Source organism: Zeus faber (genome assembly GCF_960531495.2).
Source record: "Zeus faber genome assembly, chromosome: 8".
NCBI classification, from domain to species: domain Eukaryota; kingdom Metazoa; phylum Chordata; class Actinopteri; order Zeiformes; family Zeidae; genus Zeus; species Zeus faber.
The window spans coordinates 13,273,178-13,292,407 of NC_137195.1; the positions used below are offsets into that span (position 1 = coordinate 13,273,178).

Here is a 19,230-nt window from a genome sequence, read left to right on the forward strand (position 1 = left end):
TCATTTTGACCGAATGAAATGATGTCTTGTGAGAATTCCATTCGCTCTTCGGACTCTCGTCCATCGTTTAACGGAAGCCGCCCCCCCCCCCAAGTTAAACGCTCACCCGCGCATTACATCCACCGCACCGAACGAACGAAGAGTCGGAAAAGCCAACGGATCCTTTTACCGAGCGACTCGTCAAGAACCGAATCCGAAAAAAACGATCGAAGCTTCCACCACTAGCTAGGTGGCGAACTTGGGGTATTATTCTGCCACTTCTTGGCCAAAGTTACACCGTGGCAACCCTTAATACTTCCATTCGGATGACATTGATGCTATTGTAATAGTTACCGTCGCAGGAACGATTGCCGCGGGGCGACGGCGGTTGTTGTTCTCTTAATCCCGGGACCAACATTCCGGAGTGGGTTGGGGAATGTGCGGGAATGTAATTGCGTGGCCATTTTCATGCGCCCAGAGGAGGAGATTAAACGTCGTGCGCGCTGCACGACGCAGGATCTCTGTGCGGTGTCTAATCGGCGACTGGGGAGCGATATTTAGACAGCTAATAAAATGGCGACGACCGTGCCACAGCGATCTGATGGTTGCATGCATGCGAAGACTAGTTTAGCCCACAAGTTATTCGATATTTAGTACGGATCATAGTTAAAATCTCAAATAATAATAATAACAATAGTAATAATAACAATAATTCAGTAATAACATCGTAATAATTAAGAGATACTCTGCCATTGCCATCCGGGCCCGTGTTATTGTATACGTATATTTTCATCCTGTACAGAAGATCCCATCTATTTATATTTATACCTACAGCCATTATAGCAACCGTACTGCCACTTAGCCCCTGCCATATAGCCTTTAACTTGTCGTACATAGGATACGTTTTGTATTCTGTAGCCTGTGTTTTGTTTTTTCTTTTTGTTTTGTTTTGCTAGACTGTTAATGTTTTTTTTTTTTATACTCAGTCTGTATTACAATGCACCAAACCTCCCTAAGATAAATCCCATGCACTGTATATGCAAATGTACGTGGCCGAATAAAGTGATTCTGAATCTGTATTTCGTTGATTTTTAAATAACTATCGCATTGTAAACTCCCCAGTCCCAAGATATACTGTCATAAACATTTTTTTGTTGGTGCTATTTTATTATTTCAAATAGACTCCAATCATTGAAGTCACTGCCAGCTATCATGAACCATTAAATGCCTGAAGGTTTTATATAATAATAATAATAATAATAATAATAATAATAATAATAATAATAATACTATTGTTATTATTAGTGACATTACAATAGTAAACTAATTAGACATTTAAAAATAATTTATTAAAATAAACGTTTAAAAAGAAAGTAAATAAATGAGGGGAAAGCAATATATTCATCTTCATAATAGTTTTAGAAGAGGCTCTATCCCAGAGACGTCATTTCCGCTCCTGCAGCCTCTGCAGGACCATCATGGCGGTGCCTTTAACAGCCCTGACACGCTGAGAGTCCGACCGTTGTCGTGCAACTCTCCTCAGACTAAACCCCACACGCGTGTAGACATACGGTGTCTTCGGCCATTCTCTATGAACTGAATGCCAGGTGAGTCACTCTTTATCAAAGCTGCTTTCCTTATGTTACCGTCCGGGGAATGCTTCCCGGCTAACACTGCTGTCAGCTAAATGTTTCATGTTTACCCAAGGTTACGAGCATGTTGTCAATGTTATGATATGAGTGACGAGGATTTTAGCTTTCTCTGTCTTTCCTTCTTTTTGGTACTGGTATATACCAGTATAACAGAACGAGGAACAATCGGTCATATCTCCATTGCAGAGCATGGCCCTTCACAGACTGTCCTTCAGACTACGACAAACGGTAAACTCACACTTAGCCTCAGGGAAAGCTGCTTGAATGCATAATTTGGATGGTTTTGTGCCCTGGACAATTGGGATAATGTTTGAATATTCTCACAGCAGTGTCCGATTATATTGAGCTGACATACATTCATGTTTTTCCATGATTTCACATTTCCATATTTCATATTTAGATTGCAGTTAATGTGTCGCTTATGGTGCTACCGTTGACAGGTTACATGTGTACAGTCCATTCATACCGGTGGGTGTGGCCGACAGCAGGAGGCTTTGGCTGTAGAGTCACCACCAGACACCAGCCATGAGCCCTTTTCAGTCTTCAGAACGCGGGAGAGTGACCCCGTAAGTACGCGTTACTTCCTTAGAAGCTACTATCCCTTCAGCTTCTATTGCGCCTTATATTTTTAACATGGAACTAGCACATTGGGTGGGTGATGGGGCGTATGTCGGCCCAGTAATCGTGTTAATTGAATATCCTTTAAGATGTCCAATACAGCGGCGTTTAGTATGACGGATGAGCATTTTGTTTTCTCCACAGGCATGTCAGTCAGAAAAACATTTGGGGCAGTACTACACCCTTCCACCTGCACACATTCGTACCCTATTCCCAAATGGACTCCCTGCACGCTATCAACAACAGGTGTGTGTGTGTGTGTGTGTGTGTGTGTGTATGTGTGGTTTTGAATGTCTTAATATTTTGCCCTTTTGTACTTTCACACAAATGCCTGTTAGTTTTCTCTCTGAAGGGCCATATTCCCTCAGATTCTCATCAAAATGTACCTCCTTACATAAACACACATGTCTAGGTGAAAACATTCAACGAGGCCTCTGTGATGGTGAGACAGCCTGCTCTGGAGGTCACTTCCTACCTGAAGAAAGCTGACTACAGCAAACCTGCCATACGTTTCCTGTTCTGTATCCTTTCAAAATAAACACACACACAAACTAGTACTGGGCGATGTGACCAAAAATGTTATCACAATAAAATATTTCATACCAGTTGATAATGATATTTATCACGATATTGATCATATATATACTGTATCTATCTCACAATTTGTTTCTATATCTACAAACGTAATTGACAATAGGTGAAAGTTTCAGCATGAGATGGTCCAAATTGATTGGCTTTTCTTTGGCACTTGCCTAACGCTTCTATAAATGAATAAATCTGCGGAAGACATTACTGAAATTATCGAGCCTATTTTATTTCGACATTGAGGAAAAAAAAATTGCGATAATTGTCGTTATCATTTTATCGCCCAGCACTAAGAAAGAAGAAACAGTCTTTAATCGTCACACGACACTCCACAACACATGCTTGCACACACACACACATGCACATGCTTGATGGTGGCCGGTGAAATGGCTCCTCTGCTTTTGACCCATCCTGGCTTGTCCTTCCTCCGGGGGCACAGCCAGGAGCAGTGGGCAGCATACGTGGACGCGCCCGGGGACCAGGTGATAAGTGTCCATTGCTGGTCAGACGATGATGGGTGCATGTTTTTGGTGGGGGTCCTTACTGACGTGAGGTGGAGGAAACCCCATGTGAACACGGGGAGAACATGCAAACTCCACACAGAAAGGCTCCTGTTTTGGAAGATAACCCGCTGGAGCACGGTGCCAACAGCGCCCCAGGCGGGAATCGAACCCAGGACCTTCTTGCTGTGAGGCAGCAGTGCAATGCACTGCGCCACCGTGCCACCAATGCTGTGTTATGCTAACTTATGCTGTGTTCACACATACCGCTCAATTGGACATTACCCAGACTTTGTACTAGGGTGCTGGCTGGGTAAAGTCCGGGTAATGCCCGGTCCGATTGATTCAGACATTTGCGTTCACACATACGGCTCCTCCGGGTGATGTCGGGATAATTTCAGGGTTGCAGTGCATGTGTGAAAGCAGCTTTAAACACACTAACTATATCTGTCGACTTTATGTCCTTAACTGACTGGTTAGATGGGGCGAAAGGGAGCGGGAAGTCAATGTCCCTCTGCCACACCCTTCACTTCTGCTCCACACAGGGATGGCTGGTGGTACATATACCCGATGGTGAGATTTTGATCCACATGCAAACGTACATGCGTTCATGCATAGACATAAACAGAACAAGTAACATGTTAAAAAAAAATGTTTGCCTCGTGTAGCTCACCTTTGGGTCAAGAACTGTAAAGAGCTTCTCCCTTCATCCTACAATGAATCTCGGTTTGACCAGCCACTACAGGCCTCCAATTGGTTACGCAACTTCCGAATCACCAATGAGCACTTCCTCTCAAAGGTAGATCCTCACCCCAGTTATCCCCTTTCTAAATTTGCTGTTTTAGTGGTACTTAATTGCCACTCCAAATATGTTTTAAATGGAACTTGTTACTTAATAATCCCTCACTTCTAAGATGTCTTAATATTTAAATATTTTACCATTTAACCTGTTGTTTTCCATCCAGATCAAGACGAAGCACCGCTATACGTGGACAAAGAGGGAGTTCACTGAGGAGGGAAGGTCACTAGGGGAACTTGTGGATCAGGTCAGTCTTCTTTATGCTTGTGTGTATTTATTAGGAGTGTCATGATTCGATTTGACTTTCGGTTTTAAGGTCACGATTAGATAAGAATTTAGATTTGAACATTGTTTTCCAGCACTGACGGCTATGCCATTGTTAGACTATAGAGTCTTGATTTGTACAGAAAAACACTTTTATTTGAATATTAAAAATGATAAATAATAACAATGTGAGAAATAAGCGCAGAAAAACGGATGCTATTTTTGCCTGCAACTACAATCAGAGCGGCCTTTTCTCCAAACAACGCAAATAAAAACTGTAGATGTATTAAATTTACTCTGTTTTCTGCTGCTGCTCTGCTGCCAAGCAGATCACAGGTTGCTCCTGAAAAAATCCCGCCAGTGTTTTAACGGTCCGGTGACAAATGCCCCACGGCCCTGCACAGTCTGCGAGCAGGTGGTTGGGAACCTCTGCACTAGAGGACATTCCATCGGTGGTGGTCGGGTTTATTTCCTACTTTAATCGCCACGTCTGGAATAACTGGACATTCTGGTCATAGGTGCACTCTCCCCTGTACACACAGTGAAACGCTGGAGGAGAGAGAGAGAGAGAGAGACGTGCCGGTGCGCTGACTGTGCTCGTGCTTCTCCACTGACGCAGTCTTCGCACACCGTTACCAGGAATATTTCTCGTTGATGTGCGTTCACTGTGCAACCAACAGGATGAACTTAGATTGAACTTTATTTGTATTGTTCTTTGGTAATATTTGAATTCTATTAGAATTTCGTCCTGCAGCCCTAGTGCCAGGTGGGCGGGTGCAGTGTGTGTTGAGGGATGCGGCGCAGTGGACCCTCCGGAGCCGACCGCGGCTCTCTAAACTCCAAACCAAATTTCATGAAAGTTGGTTCAGAGCCAGGCGAGCCGCAGGCGACACCCCCCCAGCGCACACGGCATTTGTTTACCGGCAGATCTCGACTGTCCCAATATGGCGACCGTGTCAGGCAATATTACCCACAAAAATACGGTGAGAATCGCAAACCTGCTTGTGATTTCGAAGTTCAAAGTCAATGCTCATTTAGATCGATTTTTGAATCGGAATCATGCCATTCATAGTTAACTATTTCCCATCGTGTGTGTGTGCGTGCGTGCGTGCGCGCGTGTGTGTACTTTTTGGACTTAACTGTGAAGTTTTTTTCCCCTCTTTACACTCCAACTTCACAGCTGTGGACAATGAATCTAAGCCTTTTTATATTGTTGAATTTTCCCAGTTATCTTACTGTGCCAACTCCTCATTAAGTCACTTGCTTCCAAGTGACTCATTAAAATGTTTATACAGATTGGTAATTGAGATAAGTTCTTTAAACCATTGAATTAAACTATTTTGTCTCAGCAGTCATTTTGGAAACCTTCTCAATCAGACTGTAGGAGTCTCTGCCCATGGGTTTAGGGAGGGAGACTTTCTGGCAGTGGGGTTCCATCATGGCGAGCGTTTAATAAAGTTGTCAAAACAAAAAGGCTCACATATGATGGTAGCTGAGTTCCTCTCCTCTGACTCTTAAGTCAGCTACCGTCATCTGTACCCCCCGGCCTATGGATAAACTTAAAGGGCTGAAGAGCCAGGTACCAGCAGGGGATCCGCACGTTGGTATCCTTCACGCGGTGGAGCCACTGCGTGGAGGTGTGAACAGAGCATGAAGGGAGGTAGTACCGGAGGACGCCGACTGCCCACTTGATGGCGAGGCACCCCTTCTCGACTGTGCTGTACCTGGACTCCCACTCAGAGAGCTTTCGGCTGATGTAGAGCACCGGTCGGTTGGCACCCTCCACCTGCTGGGTGAAGGGCTGCCCCGAGCCCTCTGTCCGAAGCGTTTGTCTCCAAGCAGAAAGGGATAGAAAAGTGAGGTGTACACAGCACTGGCTTCCCACAGAGAGCTGATTTTAACTTCTCACCTCAGGGACTCGAGCATTGCAACCACATGCTGCATGTTTTGCTTCCAGGTGTCACTGTGAATAATTACGTCATCTAAGTAGGACGCTGTCCATGAGTCTCTGAAAGGTGGCTGGGGCCCCAAACAACACAAACAGAAGCGTTGTACAAATTGGTGCAACGCCTGCGGAGTGGAGAAAGGCGAATTTTCCTTTGACTCTGGCGCAAGGGAATCTGACAGTAGCACTTGGTTAAATCCTGTGTTGTAAAAAATCGAGTTCGCTCGGGCATCGGATACACATTGAACTTCAACACCACGTTCACCTCTCGGTGGTCGACACAGAAGTGGACCGACCCATCGGCCTTACCTACGACACCAGTCGCTTGTAGACTCCTATCCGACCCCATGTCCAGCATGGCCTTCAATTCTGTCTGCCCGACTTTGGGTTTATGTTCGGGCAGGAGATACAGCCGAGGTCATCTCCACATGGTGGTGAATCAGGGACGTGCGGCCTGGCAGGGTGGAGTAGACATCAGAAAACTGGCGTTGTTAGGCGGCCACGTCCGTGCTCTGGCCCGGCGAGTGATGCTCACTGGAAAGGGCGGGGGCGGGATTGGTCGTTTTTTGGAACCTCAACGCATCCCCTTCAGTCACCGCGGTGGCCAGACACACGGACACCCCTTCCTTCCACTGCTTCAGGAGGTTAAGGTGATAAATCGGAGTCTCCCCGCGCCTGTCCAACCGCACGACCTCATAATCGACCTCCCCAACACGCCGTGTCACCACGAAGGGTCCTTTGCGAGTAATTTAGAGCTGGACGTGGGGAGCAACACTAACACCTTGTCTCCCGGTGCAAATTGCCGGAGCCCAGCCCCTCTGTTGTATAACTGCCGCTGACGTTCCTTAGCCTGGACCAAATTCTTCCGTGGTAAATGCCCCAGCACATGTGGCTTTGCTCTCAGGTCAGTAACGTACTGAACTTCGTTCTTACCTGTGCGAGGCCCTCCCTCCCAGTTTTTCTTCATTAGGTTCAGCACCCCCCGGGGGTCTCCTGCCGAAGCGGAGTTCAAGGGGAGAAAATCCCATTGAGGCCTTTGGAACCTCCCGCACCGCAAACAGAGAGCGATCATGGCGAGAGTTTGAGTTCACAAAACAAAAATGCTCGTTGGCCAAAACTGAGAACATAAAATCAAGATAATAATTAGTGTCCATGTTTCCTCAGGCGCTGCGGCAATCTGCACCACACGATCCCCACTGAAAGACAAAACAACACATAAGAAAAGTCTCCCAGCCGGGTCCGGACCAATCAGCGCTAAAGATGGTTGATCGGACAGACCCGGTACAGCTGGGCTGCCACGGCACCGTCACCTGCAGGCCTTGGCTTTACCAAGGCCCCCTCGTCTGCCACACTGACACATCCTATTTTTGTGTCTGAAACTACTGTCGTATTAGTCTGACATCGCCAGACCAGTTTGCAAATGCGTATTAGTCTGGAACCTCTCAGTTCATTTTCCAGTTCCAAGGGGCATTGCCAACGGGCAGAGACCAAAATTTTTCTGGACGCAATTGGATAGACCTACAACCAATCAGAGCAATGAAACATGTGATTTAACGCTGAGCCACAGGAAAAATGGCGACCAGCGGGGCCAGTTGGTAAATTTAACTTTTACCAAATCCTCGTGAGTACAGCAAACACATATTTCTAAGCAAATAAAACATGAGCTCGCAGGTTCGTCTGGTTCCCAGGCTAATGTAGTATATCAGGTTATAAGTAATTAAGTCAGCAAATCAGCTGACAGTTTTTTTATTCATTTTTTATTTAATTATTAATTTTTTTCCCACTCACATTTCTGAATTTTACAGTAAGAATGGCTGTTAATACACCACCACATATTTATTTTTTGGATGTGGCGGTAGCAACAAGAGGTGCTGCGGCTGCTCCCCCGCCACAAATCAGAAAAAGGAAACTAGGGCTGAGTGATTTGGCAATTTTTTTTTTTCCAGAATATTGTGATTTTAGTATGCAGTATTTTTTTTTTACGTTCCTTATCTTCTGTATTATTCACTGAACACAAGCAATAAATCATTCTATAGTATGAACAACACAACATTGGATACAGTCAACATATAAACTGCTCTTTCCTGTAGGCCAGGCCCACATCTTAGAATAACATGAGATGAATTGATATGAATAACATGTTTATCTTACTACTGAATTGCTTAAAGAAAACCCTTCAATCACAGTAGAATATTTACTTATTGATTCAACTTCAAGCCTTCTAATTGTTTGAAAGATGTGCAGCGTTTCAGCAGAAATGTATCATTTTTTATCAAAATGTTGCACGCATGCATCCACATACAGAGCGCCGCTCGGTGTGCTCAGAGGTTCGGGGGGGGGGTTGGTAAGAGAGTCACAGAGAAAGTGTCCCTGTTACGCACGGTTTCGTTCCGTACGCAGTCGTTTCGTTAGATTGCGTCACCTCAATTGCGACTGAATTTGATTAATCGTTCAACCCCAGTCGAAGTGGAACGCTTTCTGTCCCGGATTTTGTAACATGAGCGATACAAGCGAGAACGCCACAAACGGGAGCCGTAATGGCACTGTTTTTTCTGCAGGAATCAATACTAAAGAGAGCAAGTGGGGGCAGACTGCTCTCTTTGCTGTGTGCCATTTCCAAAATGCCGTCTTGGAAAGGAGACACAGCATCCGTGCACATAACTTTTCAATAGAGAACATTCCTCTGTGACATCCTCCTCATCCATCCTCCTCATGAGCATATTTCCTTTTGATCCTGTTTATATTTCAGGGCATATCCCGCGTGAAGAGCAGCAGCGACGTGGTGGGGGCCGTGATGAAGGAGTTGAGGCTGCAGAGCGGCCGGCCGGAAGCGGGCTTCAGGATGGCTGTGGCTGTGGACGGTGTCAACGCCCTCTGGGGAAGGTCCACCATCAAGAAGGAAGACAGGAGCCATGTGAGAGATGTGTCCCAAAGCTGTTGTTTTAACGCCTGGTTTTGCAGCACACCTATAATCTCTCTCTCTCTCTCTCTGTCTCTCTCTCTCTCTCTCTCTCTCTCTCTCTCTCTCTCTCTCTCTCTCTCTCTCTCTCTCTCTCTCTCAGGTGTCCCCGGAGGAGCTGACTTTGGTTTACAACCTGAGGAAGCTGATGAGGAATGACTGGGTGAGTAATCGGCAGAGCATACCGGTTCTTACTGTGCGGGGGCGTCAGGGTAGTGCATCTCAGACGACATCATGTTCAAGTCCCTCCATCTTTCAGTGCGGAGGAGCGATCATCGCCTCCCTGTCTCAGACCGGTTCACTCTACACGACCAAGGCCGACTACCTGCCCCGGGAGCTGCTGGGAGAGGTACTTGTTTCTCTGTAGCCTCAGGTTCTGGATCTTGATCAGAGCGGGTGTTGCAGATTAGCCTCTACAACCCTACCCTCATCGAATATTAGTGGGGCAAACCTGCGCTCTGTTTCCTTATCTGTCTGTTTGCTCCTCAGGAGGGCTTTGACAGAATGGACCCATTCGTCCCAGTGTCCGTCTCCAACTACAGCGAGAAGGAGTTTGAGAGCTGTTACCTCTACTATCTGGACCGCCACTGGCTGCAGCATCCACAGAGTAAAAGACGCTACTGCTGTGCTTAGTTTGTTGTGCAGAAATCGGGGCTGTCAAATAATTGAAGCAGATCACAATTGCGTCTGCAAATTCTGTGATTGAGCTCCCATTTAAATCTGACTTCTCATGAAAAGAAAATTTACTTTTACCGTCTTAAACTCAGGCAAAATGTATTCACAACTGCAGGGAAATTACAGAACTACAGATATTCCTAATATCAAATTAAATAGACACTCAAATATTAAACGTAGACTTGAGAAAAACAGTCAGTTTGTCAATAATATGCTGTAGTTTTACAGACTGTTGACTAACATTGTTTGAAAAGTTGGGCTCTCATTTTGATATGTTGAAGACAGTGTGCTTCTGTGATATTTGAACACACACCCACACACAGATTGCACATTGCAGGAAGTTCTCCATCGGGCCCTCTAATAGGGTTTAAATTGGTCACCAGCGCTTTGTTAACAGTTGTGCAGTGTTGCCCGGAAGACAAAAATATATTGCATTCCAAATATTGTGTTGTGTATCATACACACAAAATCACTCACAAAGCAGCCCCAACTCTGTTAGACCATGTGGATGCGTGCTGCTTGCTACGTTGATTGCTTTGGCTCTGATTCCATTTGTATGAGAGAGCTTTGCCAGGTAAGGTTAATTTGACTGTATAGCTACATCTACCAGCAGCTAAGAAGTCACAAAAGGCCCGAGGGGTCCCTAATTGCCAGTGAGATGCAATTAGGGAGGAGGGGGGGGAACCCAATATGCTTTTTAAATTTAATCGGCCGCATTAACCCAGGCTATCTTTGACAGCCCTAATGAAGATGGGACTAATTTCATGCTCTTTGTGTGTTTTTTTTAATGTGGTTTGGCTTTTTATTTATTTGATATCTTTTGTCTTCACCAGGCCGAACGGAGGAGGGAAAGAAGGAACTCATCTTTCTCACTAACAGAAATCCCTCTGTTATGGAGAGACTTTGTGCTTCCCTGTGAAGACGCCAGAAACATACCCCTGAATACACCCCCCCCCCCCCCCCCCCCCCCCCCCACACACACACACCCTATTGTAATCCCTCATAAATTATGTTGCATGTTTCATAATAAAATGTTAATAAAAAAAACAACTTGTGATTTTTTTATTACATGTTCCATACATATTGCTTCTCCTATGTTGTTCATGAACAGGAAGGACATAGAAAAAACGTAACTCGGAAATCTTTAAACCTTGGGGTCACTTGATATGCACGCAGCACATTTGTAAGACTGATATATTTTTTATTGAAATAAATAGTTAAATAGGTTTGAAATAGACACTTTTTAAAATCAATTTGGAGCTCCTTCCATGCTCTGAATATACAATAAAAGTGGTCAATGACGGTGGTTGTATCTGTACTGTACCTTGACCAGTGATGCAATAGGGTGTGGAATGTACAGTAAAAGATATTCTTATTTGGCCTCAATTGGTTGCTGATTTGCCTAAATGTGAATTGTTATACATAACATTAGTGTTGCTGGCTATATAATAATAATAATAATATATGGTAGGAGAGAAGATTTTCATTCTTATTTCTGTTTGGGACCTTGGGCCAAAAGAGGTTGAGAGATTTACTTTAAATCAGAGGCAGAACACACAGTCATACATAAACAGAAGAGCGAGGCCGACAATATTACAGAGAGTTCCGATTCGTTTCATGGCTTTTTTTTTTGTAATCAGAATTCAAAATACTTTTATATAATGCTTCTTTATATTGATTGACATTTATGTATGGGGAATTTTGCCATGTGCAATCCAAAATATATATAAAAAAAAAAAAAAAAAAAAAAGGAGGAATTCGGTTCACTCCAAAGTTCCAGCTTACAAGACGAAATGACGCAGAGACGATACATAGAAACACACAATTCGAGTCGCGGTGTAGCGCCACCCGGCGGCGGGCGCGAAACGCGACACGGCTGATGGCGTGACCGCCCGTGTCACGTGACCCCCCCCCGGGGCGACAACGCCGCGGTAAACAGGAAGTGGAGCCCCGCGTGCCGTGGCGGAGCGACACGCGCGAACGCAAAACGACCTGAAACGCTCTCGTCGCCGGGACGTCGGGTCCGAGTCACTACGTCCGATTGGGGCGAAGTTCCGAGCGGGATATGGCACAGCGGGGTGAATGGCTCGGCCTCTCCTCGTCGGTCCAGTGACTGAACGGTGCGGGGCCCGGAAGCGGCATGTGACGCCGGTTTCGGACGGTTCTGATCGCACCCGACTGAGAACGTCCACCCGGGGGGCAACATGGCGCTGCCCGTAATTGCGCTTGTTCTCCTGACGGCGGCGGCGTTTTCCACGGGTGAGACGCTCAATAAACTTTGACCTTTGACCAGTAACGGCGGCCTTCAATCTGGGCACGTTACACGTTATCATTCCAATCTATTAACCCACCTACGAAGGGGACGTTTTATTGCATATGGTCATTTTTTTCTAAATAAAAAGAAACTTTTTTTTTTTTCATATATATCACGGTATTACTCTTATTGACTTTGTTTTGATGCGCGCTGCTGTGACACTGCAGTTTCCCTCGAAATAAATAAGGAATCTCATCTTATATAATCTAACCTAATAAAATGTGAGTTACGTGAGTTTTCATCCGATTGGTTGAAGCAAGATTAGCAGAACTTTTATGTCCCAATGTTCAATATGAATACATGGCTCTGCTGCAATATGTAGACATTATTATTATTATTATTCTCATACTGTTATCTTATGATAGTGGCGTATAATGAACCAAAAAAGACAAATGCGAGTGTCAACTAAAATTTCAACATTGGGGTCTTCATTCTCTTTCCAGGAAACAATGAGTGTTTGTCTCGTAGCTTTGGCCATGGCTCTGTGGTGTGTGAGTGTAATTCGACGTACTGTGACAGTGTTGGGTCCGTCCTCCTGCCGCCGCTGGGCCGGTTCACCTCCTACCTGAGCAGCAAGGCTGGCAGCAGGCTGGAGGAAGCCCAGGGGCAAATCCATAATAACAGCACTGGAGCAGGTGAGTGGTCAGGGTTTGGGGTGGGTGTGTTTGATTTCAGGTACCGTAAGAGTCCATCGTTGTCTTCTATTATCTCTCAATCTCGATAAATCAACTTTTTTTTTTTTTTTTGTCTCATGTCTTTCAGGCCTCAGGTTGACTATTGTTCCCTACCAGAAGTATCAGAAGATCCGGGGTTTTGGAGGAGCCATGACGGATGCAGCGGCCCAGAACATTTTGTCCCTCTCCCCCGCGACCCAGGACCAGCTGTTGCGACAGTACTTCTCTCCTGGAGGTATGTACGAACATATTAGTGATCACATGTGTCCTGCCTTATTGTTCAAACGTTGCTATAAGAAAAGGACAAAAACAATATGAAACTCTTTAAAATTCCTCTTGATTCTGTGTCATTGCTCAGGTATAGGCTACAGCGTGGTGCGGGTGCCCATGGCCAGCTGTGACTTCTCCACGCGTTTGTATACTTACGCCGACACACCTGGAGACTACGGCCTGGACAACTTCACGTTGGCACCAGAGGACATCCACATGAAGGTTGAGAACATACACACACACAAACACAAACACACAAATCCTGTCTCTCAATTATTTTGCTCGTCTTTTTTTTTTTTTTTTTTAATCTTTTCCTTTTGTGTCGTGCTTCTCCCAGATTCCTCTCTTGCAGAGGGCCCAGGCCATGTCTCCTCAACCACTGTCTCTGCTGGCCAGTGCCTGGAGTGCCCCTGCCTGGCTCAAAACTAATGGTGCCCTCACAGGAAAAGGCTCCCTCAAAGGCCAACCTGGAGGCAAGGAGCACAAGACCTGGGCTCAGTACTATATCAGGTGACATGTTCTTACCTCGACTGAACGTCTGCATTACTTGATGCAGGATATGACTATTTCATTGGTTGCTACTGTTTCTTCTCTTTTAGGTTCCTTGAGGAATATGCAAAATTCAATCTGTCTTTCTGGGCATTGACCACTGGGAATGAGCCCTCTGCTGGGCAAATGACAAACTACAGGTAGCTGACATGTCATCTTCCCATTTAACCAGACTTGACTAAATCTATATAAGCCATATGTTTATTGGGGCTGCAGGAACAAAATTCACATTAAAAAATAAAAATAAAAATCTATTCTAATCTAACCTAAAAACCTATTTGAATGCTGAAATTGCCATTTGATTGTGTATTTATTTTTAGAAATAAGTAATTGATTATAAATGTTTTGGCTAACGTAGAGAATAAATTCACATGTGATAAGCAATAAAGTCGGCGGAGACTCGTCAGCGCACCGGTGCGTCTCCCTCTCCTCCGGCGTTTCACTGTGTGTGTTCAAGGGAGAGTCCCCTAGTGCAGAGGTTCCCAACCACCGGCTCGCGGACTCTGCCGGGCCTCTGGGAATTTGTCACCAGACTGAGAACACGGGCAAGATTTTTTTCAGCAGCAGCAGAAGTGAATTAAATACGTACAGAGTTTTTATTAGCTTTGTTTGGAGAAAAGATCACTCTGATCGGAGCTGCGAAACCTTGGGGAATGCCCCCCCTACTAAATTTGAGCAATACAAATTTGAATATATTCGAATAGTAAAAATAATAAAGCATGCAAATTTGAATGTAATTATAGAGGAATATCTGCAGCCCTAATGTTAATTTATGTTCTACCCCAGTTTCCAGGCCATGGGCTTCACTCCCGAGGAGCAGAGGGACTGGATTGCCATGGACCTGGGCCCTGCCCTCCAGGCCTCCTCATACCCCCACACACACGTCCTCATACTGGACGACAACCGCCTCTTACTGCCACACTGGGCTAAAGTGGTAAGACCGGCAGTATGAAAACAGAAGGAGGTGAAAACGGATGTAGGTTGTAGGTTTTAGGCTTTCACTCTTGCTCTGCCCCGTAGGTTCTCAGTGATGTGTACGCAGGGAGGTACATCCATGGTGTGGCTGTTCACTGGTACCTGGACAACTTTGTGCCAGCTGAGATAAGCCTGGGCACCACCCATCATCTATTTCCAGAGTATTACCTGTTTGGCACGGAGGCGTGTGCTGGCTGGAAACCAGCCGACAGAGGCGTACGGCTGGGCAGCTGGGAGAGGGCTGAGCAGTATGCGCAGGACATTATCCAGGTAACGGCGCATGTCTGCTGAATCAGCTGCACATTTGATATCCAGTCACAACGCTGCTGCAGAAAGGTGAATTGGCATAACCTAAGGCAGCGATTCCCAACCTATGGGCAAGGGTATTGCGAGTGGGCCGCCAAATCATGGGCAAAACACATAGATATTATTGAAAAAAATAAATACAAAATTATTAATTACAAAAACATTTTTAAATGTAAAAAAAAAAAAATCATATTTTTTCTTTAAAACCTTCAAAAATGCATCATCACTGATATATAGGAACTTATGGTAGGGCGTACTTCGTCCAAGCCGGACCACGATCGACGTGCACCTGTACATTTTTGAACTTGAGGTGATGGATGGATGTCTAGCATCAGGCACACTGAAAAGGAAAGAAGCCATTGGCACATCATCCACAAACAAAGTCTCGGCGGGACATCGGACAGATGGGACAGTCCCACCTGTCAAACAAAAAAGAAAGGTTCGGAGAAAGTATAGCACTGAATATTTATCATTGTGGTTTTTTTGGACAGACACGGAAGACGAACTGTTACCGATATGCGCAGTGTGTTCCGAGATTTTTATCTAACGAAGCTCTGGAGCCATGTCAACTGCGGCGTCACCTCGAGAGAAAACACCAACAGTACATGTCCAAGCCACTTGAATTTTTTGATTATAAACTCAAGGAGTATCAGGGCAAGAAGAAAGTCTTGAAACGTCAGGTGTGGGCAGCGAGAACGCAAAGGCAGTGGAAGCGTCCTATCAGGTAGCCCGACTCATAGCCCAGCCTGGTAAGCCGCATACAATCAAAAGTGATGGGGGTGGGTTAGGGTTAGGGTTAGGATTAGGGTGGAGGTGATGTTGGGAGAGAAGGCATGTGAGCCAATCCACCTCATCTCATTGTCTGATAACTCAGATGGCAGAGAATGTCAGAACAGCTGATAACGAGTGTACAAGAGAGTCGTTTCTATGCCCTCCAACCGGATGAATGGACCGACATCACAAATCGGTAAAACCTGCCTGCCTATGTAAGGTAGGAAAACAATGCCGAGATAAAAAGAACAGTTCCTGTTTTGCAAATCTTTACAGATGCATTCAACCATTTTTTTTGACATTCTGAACGCGTTCATAGTTACAAACGGGATCGATGGGTCCAAACTTGTGGGAGTGAGCGCTGATGGGCCCCGTGCGATGCTGGGGCCTGGCACAGTGGAGGCCTCACCCGGGTGAAAGCTGTGGCTCCACCCGTGGCATCTGTCCACTGCGGTATACACAGAGCAGCACTGGCTGTAAAGAAAATGCAGTAGATCGAAAGACTGTTCTAGATGAGGCGGTCAGAGCCACTGCATCCCCTTTATTTCCCGTTTTATGTGACGAGATGGGCAGTGACCATAAGCAGCTTCTGTTACACCCCGAAGTCCGGTGGCTCCCAGGGGGGAAGGTAAGTCCGGTGGCTCTCAAGAGGTGAGGGTGGTTTTTTTTTTTCTTGACACACAGTTTGAACTTTCACATCGCTTCAGTGATTCGAGTGGCTGGTTAAATTGGGATACCTGGCTGACATTTTCAGCCCCTTAAATGGACTCAACCTCAGTCTCCAAGGAAAAGCAGTGACCATGTTCAATGTCCAGAATAAAATAGAAGCGACCGTAAGTAAAAATGGAGACGTGGGCCAGGCGAGTTTACCGGTCAAACCTTGACTCGTTTGAGAATCCGTCCGATTTTTTGACAAAGAAAGAAATGGCGGCTTCCAGTCGCCGTGATCAGTCAAGTCAAAGAGCACCTGCACGGTTTGAGGACCAAGCTGCGCGAATACTTCCCCATCCCAGATGTGCAGTGCGGCTGGATCGAAAAACCCCTTCGCCAGCCACGGTGATGTGACCCTTGCAGGCCTGAGCGCAAAAGAGAAGGAAGGCCTTGTGGATCTCTCCTGCGACAGCGCATTGAAAACCGGCTTTCTCACAGAAGTACCCGACAAACGTTTTGGCTTCGTGTCGCTTCTGAGTATCCCGATCTGTCCGACAGAGATGTGCGATTTCTGATGCCCTTCCCCGACGACGTATCTCTGTGAGACTGTCTTTTCGGCGCTTGTGGCATTGAAGACGAAAATACAGGAATAAACTGAATGTTGAGCCAGATCTTCGCCTGGGGCTGTCGTCCCTTAAGCCAGACATCAAGCGTTTGGTGTCTGCCGTGCAACATCAGCCTTCTCATGAGGTGAGTTCATATTAATGTGCTTCTGTTATTGTTGGTTTTATCGGCGCTGGCGTGAGTCGTCAGGCTGCATTCAAAACACTGCTCCCTTCAGAGAGCGCTTACTAGATACCGTTACTAATGTGCGCGGAAAATCCCTAGATATAAGGGTATTTTTTAACCCGCCCCTCTTTTTTTTTTTGTTTTTTTTTTGTTTTACCACTACCGCACTGTAAGTATGAGAATGCATATGATCGTTAAAATAAACGTCCTTTGAGAACGCACCGTTTGCCTTCCCGTATTAATTCCGGTCGGATGTGCGCCGCAAACACTTTTGAGACTTTCAAGTGGGCCGCGAGTCCGAAAAAAGGTTGGGAACCGCTGATCTAAGCCCTTCTAGAGGGGAGTTATTGCCATGTACCCTACACAGCAGATTTAAGAGAGAAACCCTTGCACAAGCCTCTCGCGCCTCGCCCCGCAGGCCGGAGCGAGCCGCCACGGGCCTTTTGTTTCTCCTTTCTTCAATCTAAGTCGAAGGAAATTTGACTCCCTTCCTTCAATGAATTTTGCATGTACAGTCTGCATTCACCCCCTCGATATCTTTGAGAAATACAGGGGATTTGTTTATGCTGACGTGATACCTATCCTACGCGGAAATAAGACACCGGGGCACTTCACCTTTCCGTCGGCTCCTCTTTCTCCGATACAGGACCTCAACCACTATGTGGTCGGCTGGACCGACTGGAACCTGGCCCTGGACCAGGGGGGTGGGCCCAACTGGGTCCAAAACTTTGTGGACAGTCCTGTCATAGTTGATGCCAAGCAGGACGTGTTCTACAAGCAGCCAACCTTCTACAGCATGGCTCACTTCAGGTAGCACATTCATCCAGTCGGGGCCACAGGATTTCGGGTTAATAATCATTAAAAGTTAAGAGGTCCGGCACGATGCAAACAAACGTCTGTTGTTTGCAGTAAGTTCCTGTCAGAGGGGTCACGGAGAGTGGGCGTGTCCGCCAGTCGCAAAACCTCCTTAGAACTCTCCACCTTTATCAGACCTGATGGCTCAGTTGTGATAATTGTACTCAACAGGTAAGGGAATTATATTTGCCGAGTATTTTAAAGACACTTCGTACTAATAAACTTTTTTTTTTTTTTTAGGTCATCGTCAGTGATCCAGTTCGAGGTGTGGGATCCCGCAGTGGGTTACATTCCTTCCACGGCTCCAGCTCGTTCTCTGATAACACTTGCTTGGAACACACACTGATCCACACACAAGCTTTAACCGAACCAAACCAAAACACATCATGATTTTACCACCACGTCCTGTTCAAGGTTTTCCTGTCCACAGCGTTACCATCCAAACTTAATAACTGGCGATTTGAGCAGAATTGTACTTAAGCTAAACCGCAAATAATAGTAATTACCTCAGCCAATTGTGGTCATGCAACACAGATACTTGCAATGATTTAACAAGGAACAACGTACAAGCAAATGGTGAAATGTCAGCAACTCAAAGATGACTAATGTCGGCATATCAGATCAGCCTGCTTTTTTAAATTAACATTTTTAATAAATCACGTTAAATGGTTTATAAACCTGTAAAGGCATTAACCCATTTATTTAAGAACCTGTTTTAGAACAATTTAATTGATGAATGTAATTTGAATAACGCGTAATTTAAATACAATAAGTACATGACAAAGAGGGATTATTTTTTTTTTTGCTGCTACAACACGTGAATTTCCCTGCAGGGATTAATACATTGTTATCTTCTTTATAGGGTCAAACCTTGAGGTGTGAAAATCTATTGGGTGGTGACAGAAGTCACAGTATATCAATTGACTTTTTTTTTTCCCTTCAATTTATTAATACATCATACACTTTTTATATATAATATACATCATTTGATAACCAGGATTTCACATTTGTTTCTCCATTCCCAATGTTTTTTTTTTTTTTATTCTTTTCAAAACCATAATTTGGACTAAAATTATTTACATAAAAAAAGTGATAAAAAT

The 19,230-nt window shown here is 45.2% G+C and overlaps 3 protein-coding genes across 4 annotated transcripts in view; 2 read left to right on the plus strand and 1 right to left on the minus strand.

The window, feature by feature from the left end:
- The window catches only part of LOC307234013 (uncharacterized protein), a 14,927-nt gene extending 14,475 nt beyond the window's left edge, over positions 1-452 (minus strand). Inside the window, exon 1 of the mRNA XM_080005549.1 lies at positions 334-452. The gene's annotated coding sequence lies outside the window, so the exon portion shown is untranslated. The remainder of the gene's footprint in view (positions 1-333) is intronic.
- A 996-nt stretch (positions 453-1,448) lies between these two features.
- dap3 (death associated protein 3) lies at positions 1,449-10,929 on the plus strand. Of its 2 annotated transcripts, none has more exons than XM_080005567.1 (13): positions 1,449-1,586; positions 1,777-1,859; positions 2,072-2,197; positions 2,394-2,495; positions 2,662-2,770; positions 3,815-3,907; positions 4,003-4,133; positions 4,300-4,380; positions 9,092-9,256; positions 9,405-9,464; positions 9,561-9,650; positions 9,791-9,908; positions 10,810-10,929. In XM_080005567.1, the coding sequence occupies exons 2-13, from the start codon at positions 1,821-1,823 to the stop codon at positions 10,893-10,895; spliced, it is 1,200 nt and encodes a 399-aa protein (XP_079861693.1). In that variant the 5' UTR covers positions 1,449-1,586; positions 1,777-1,820; the 3' UTR covers positions 10,896-10,929. The 2 variants fall into 2 exon arrangements, with proteins under 2 accessions (XP_079861693.1, XP_079861694.1); XM_080005568.1 differs by having other exon boundaries at positions 1,466-1,586; positions 1,818-1,859.
- Positions 10,930-11,952: 1,023 nt separating this feature from the next.
- gba1 (glucosylceramidase beta 1) lies at positions 11,953-18,507 on the plus strand. Its single transcript, XM_080005124.1, has 11 exons — positions 11,953-12,235; positions 12,734-12,925; positions 13,053-13,199; positions 13,323-13,456; positions 13,572-13,744; positions 13,834-13,923; positions 14,570-14,717; positions 14,804-15,028; positions 17,922-18,085; positions 18,185-18,301; positions 18,371-18,507. The coding sequence occupies exons 1-11, from the start codon at positions 12,181-12,183 to the stop codon at positions 18,474-18,476; spliced, it is 1,551 nt and encodes a 516-aa protein (XP_079861250.1). The 5' UTR covers positions 11,953-12,180; the 3' UTR covers positions 18,477-18,507.
- The last annotated feature ends 723 nt before the right edge of the window (positions 18,508-19,230 follow it).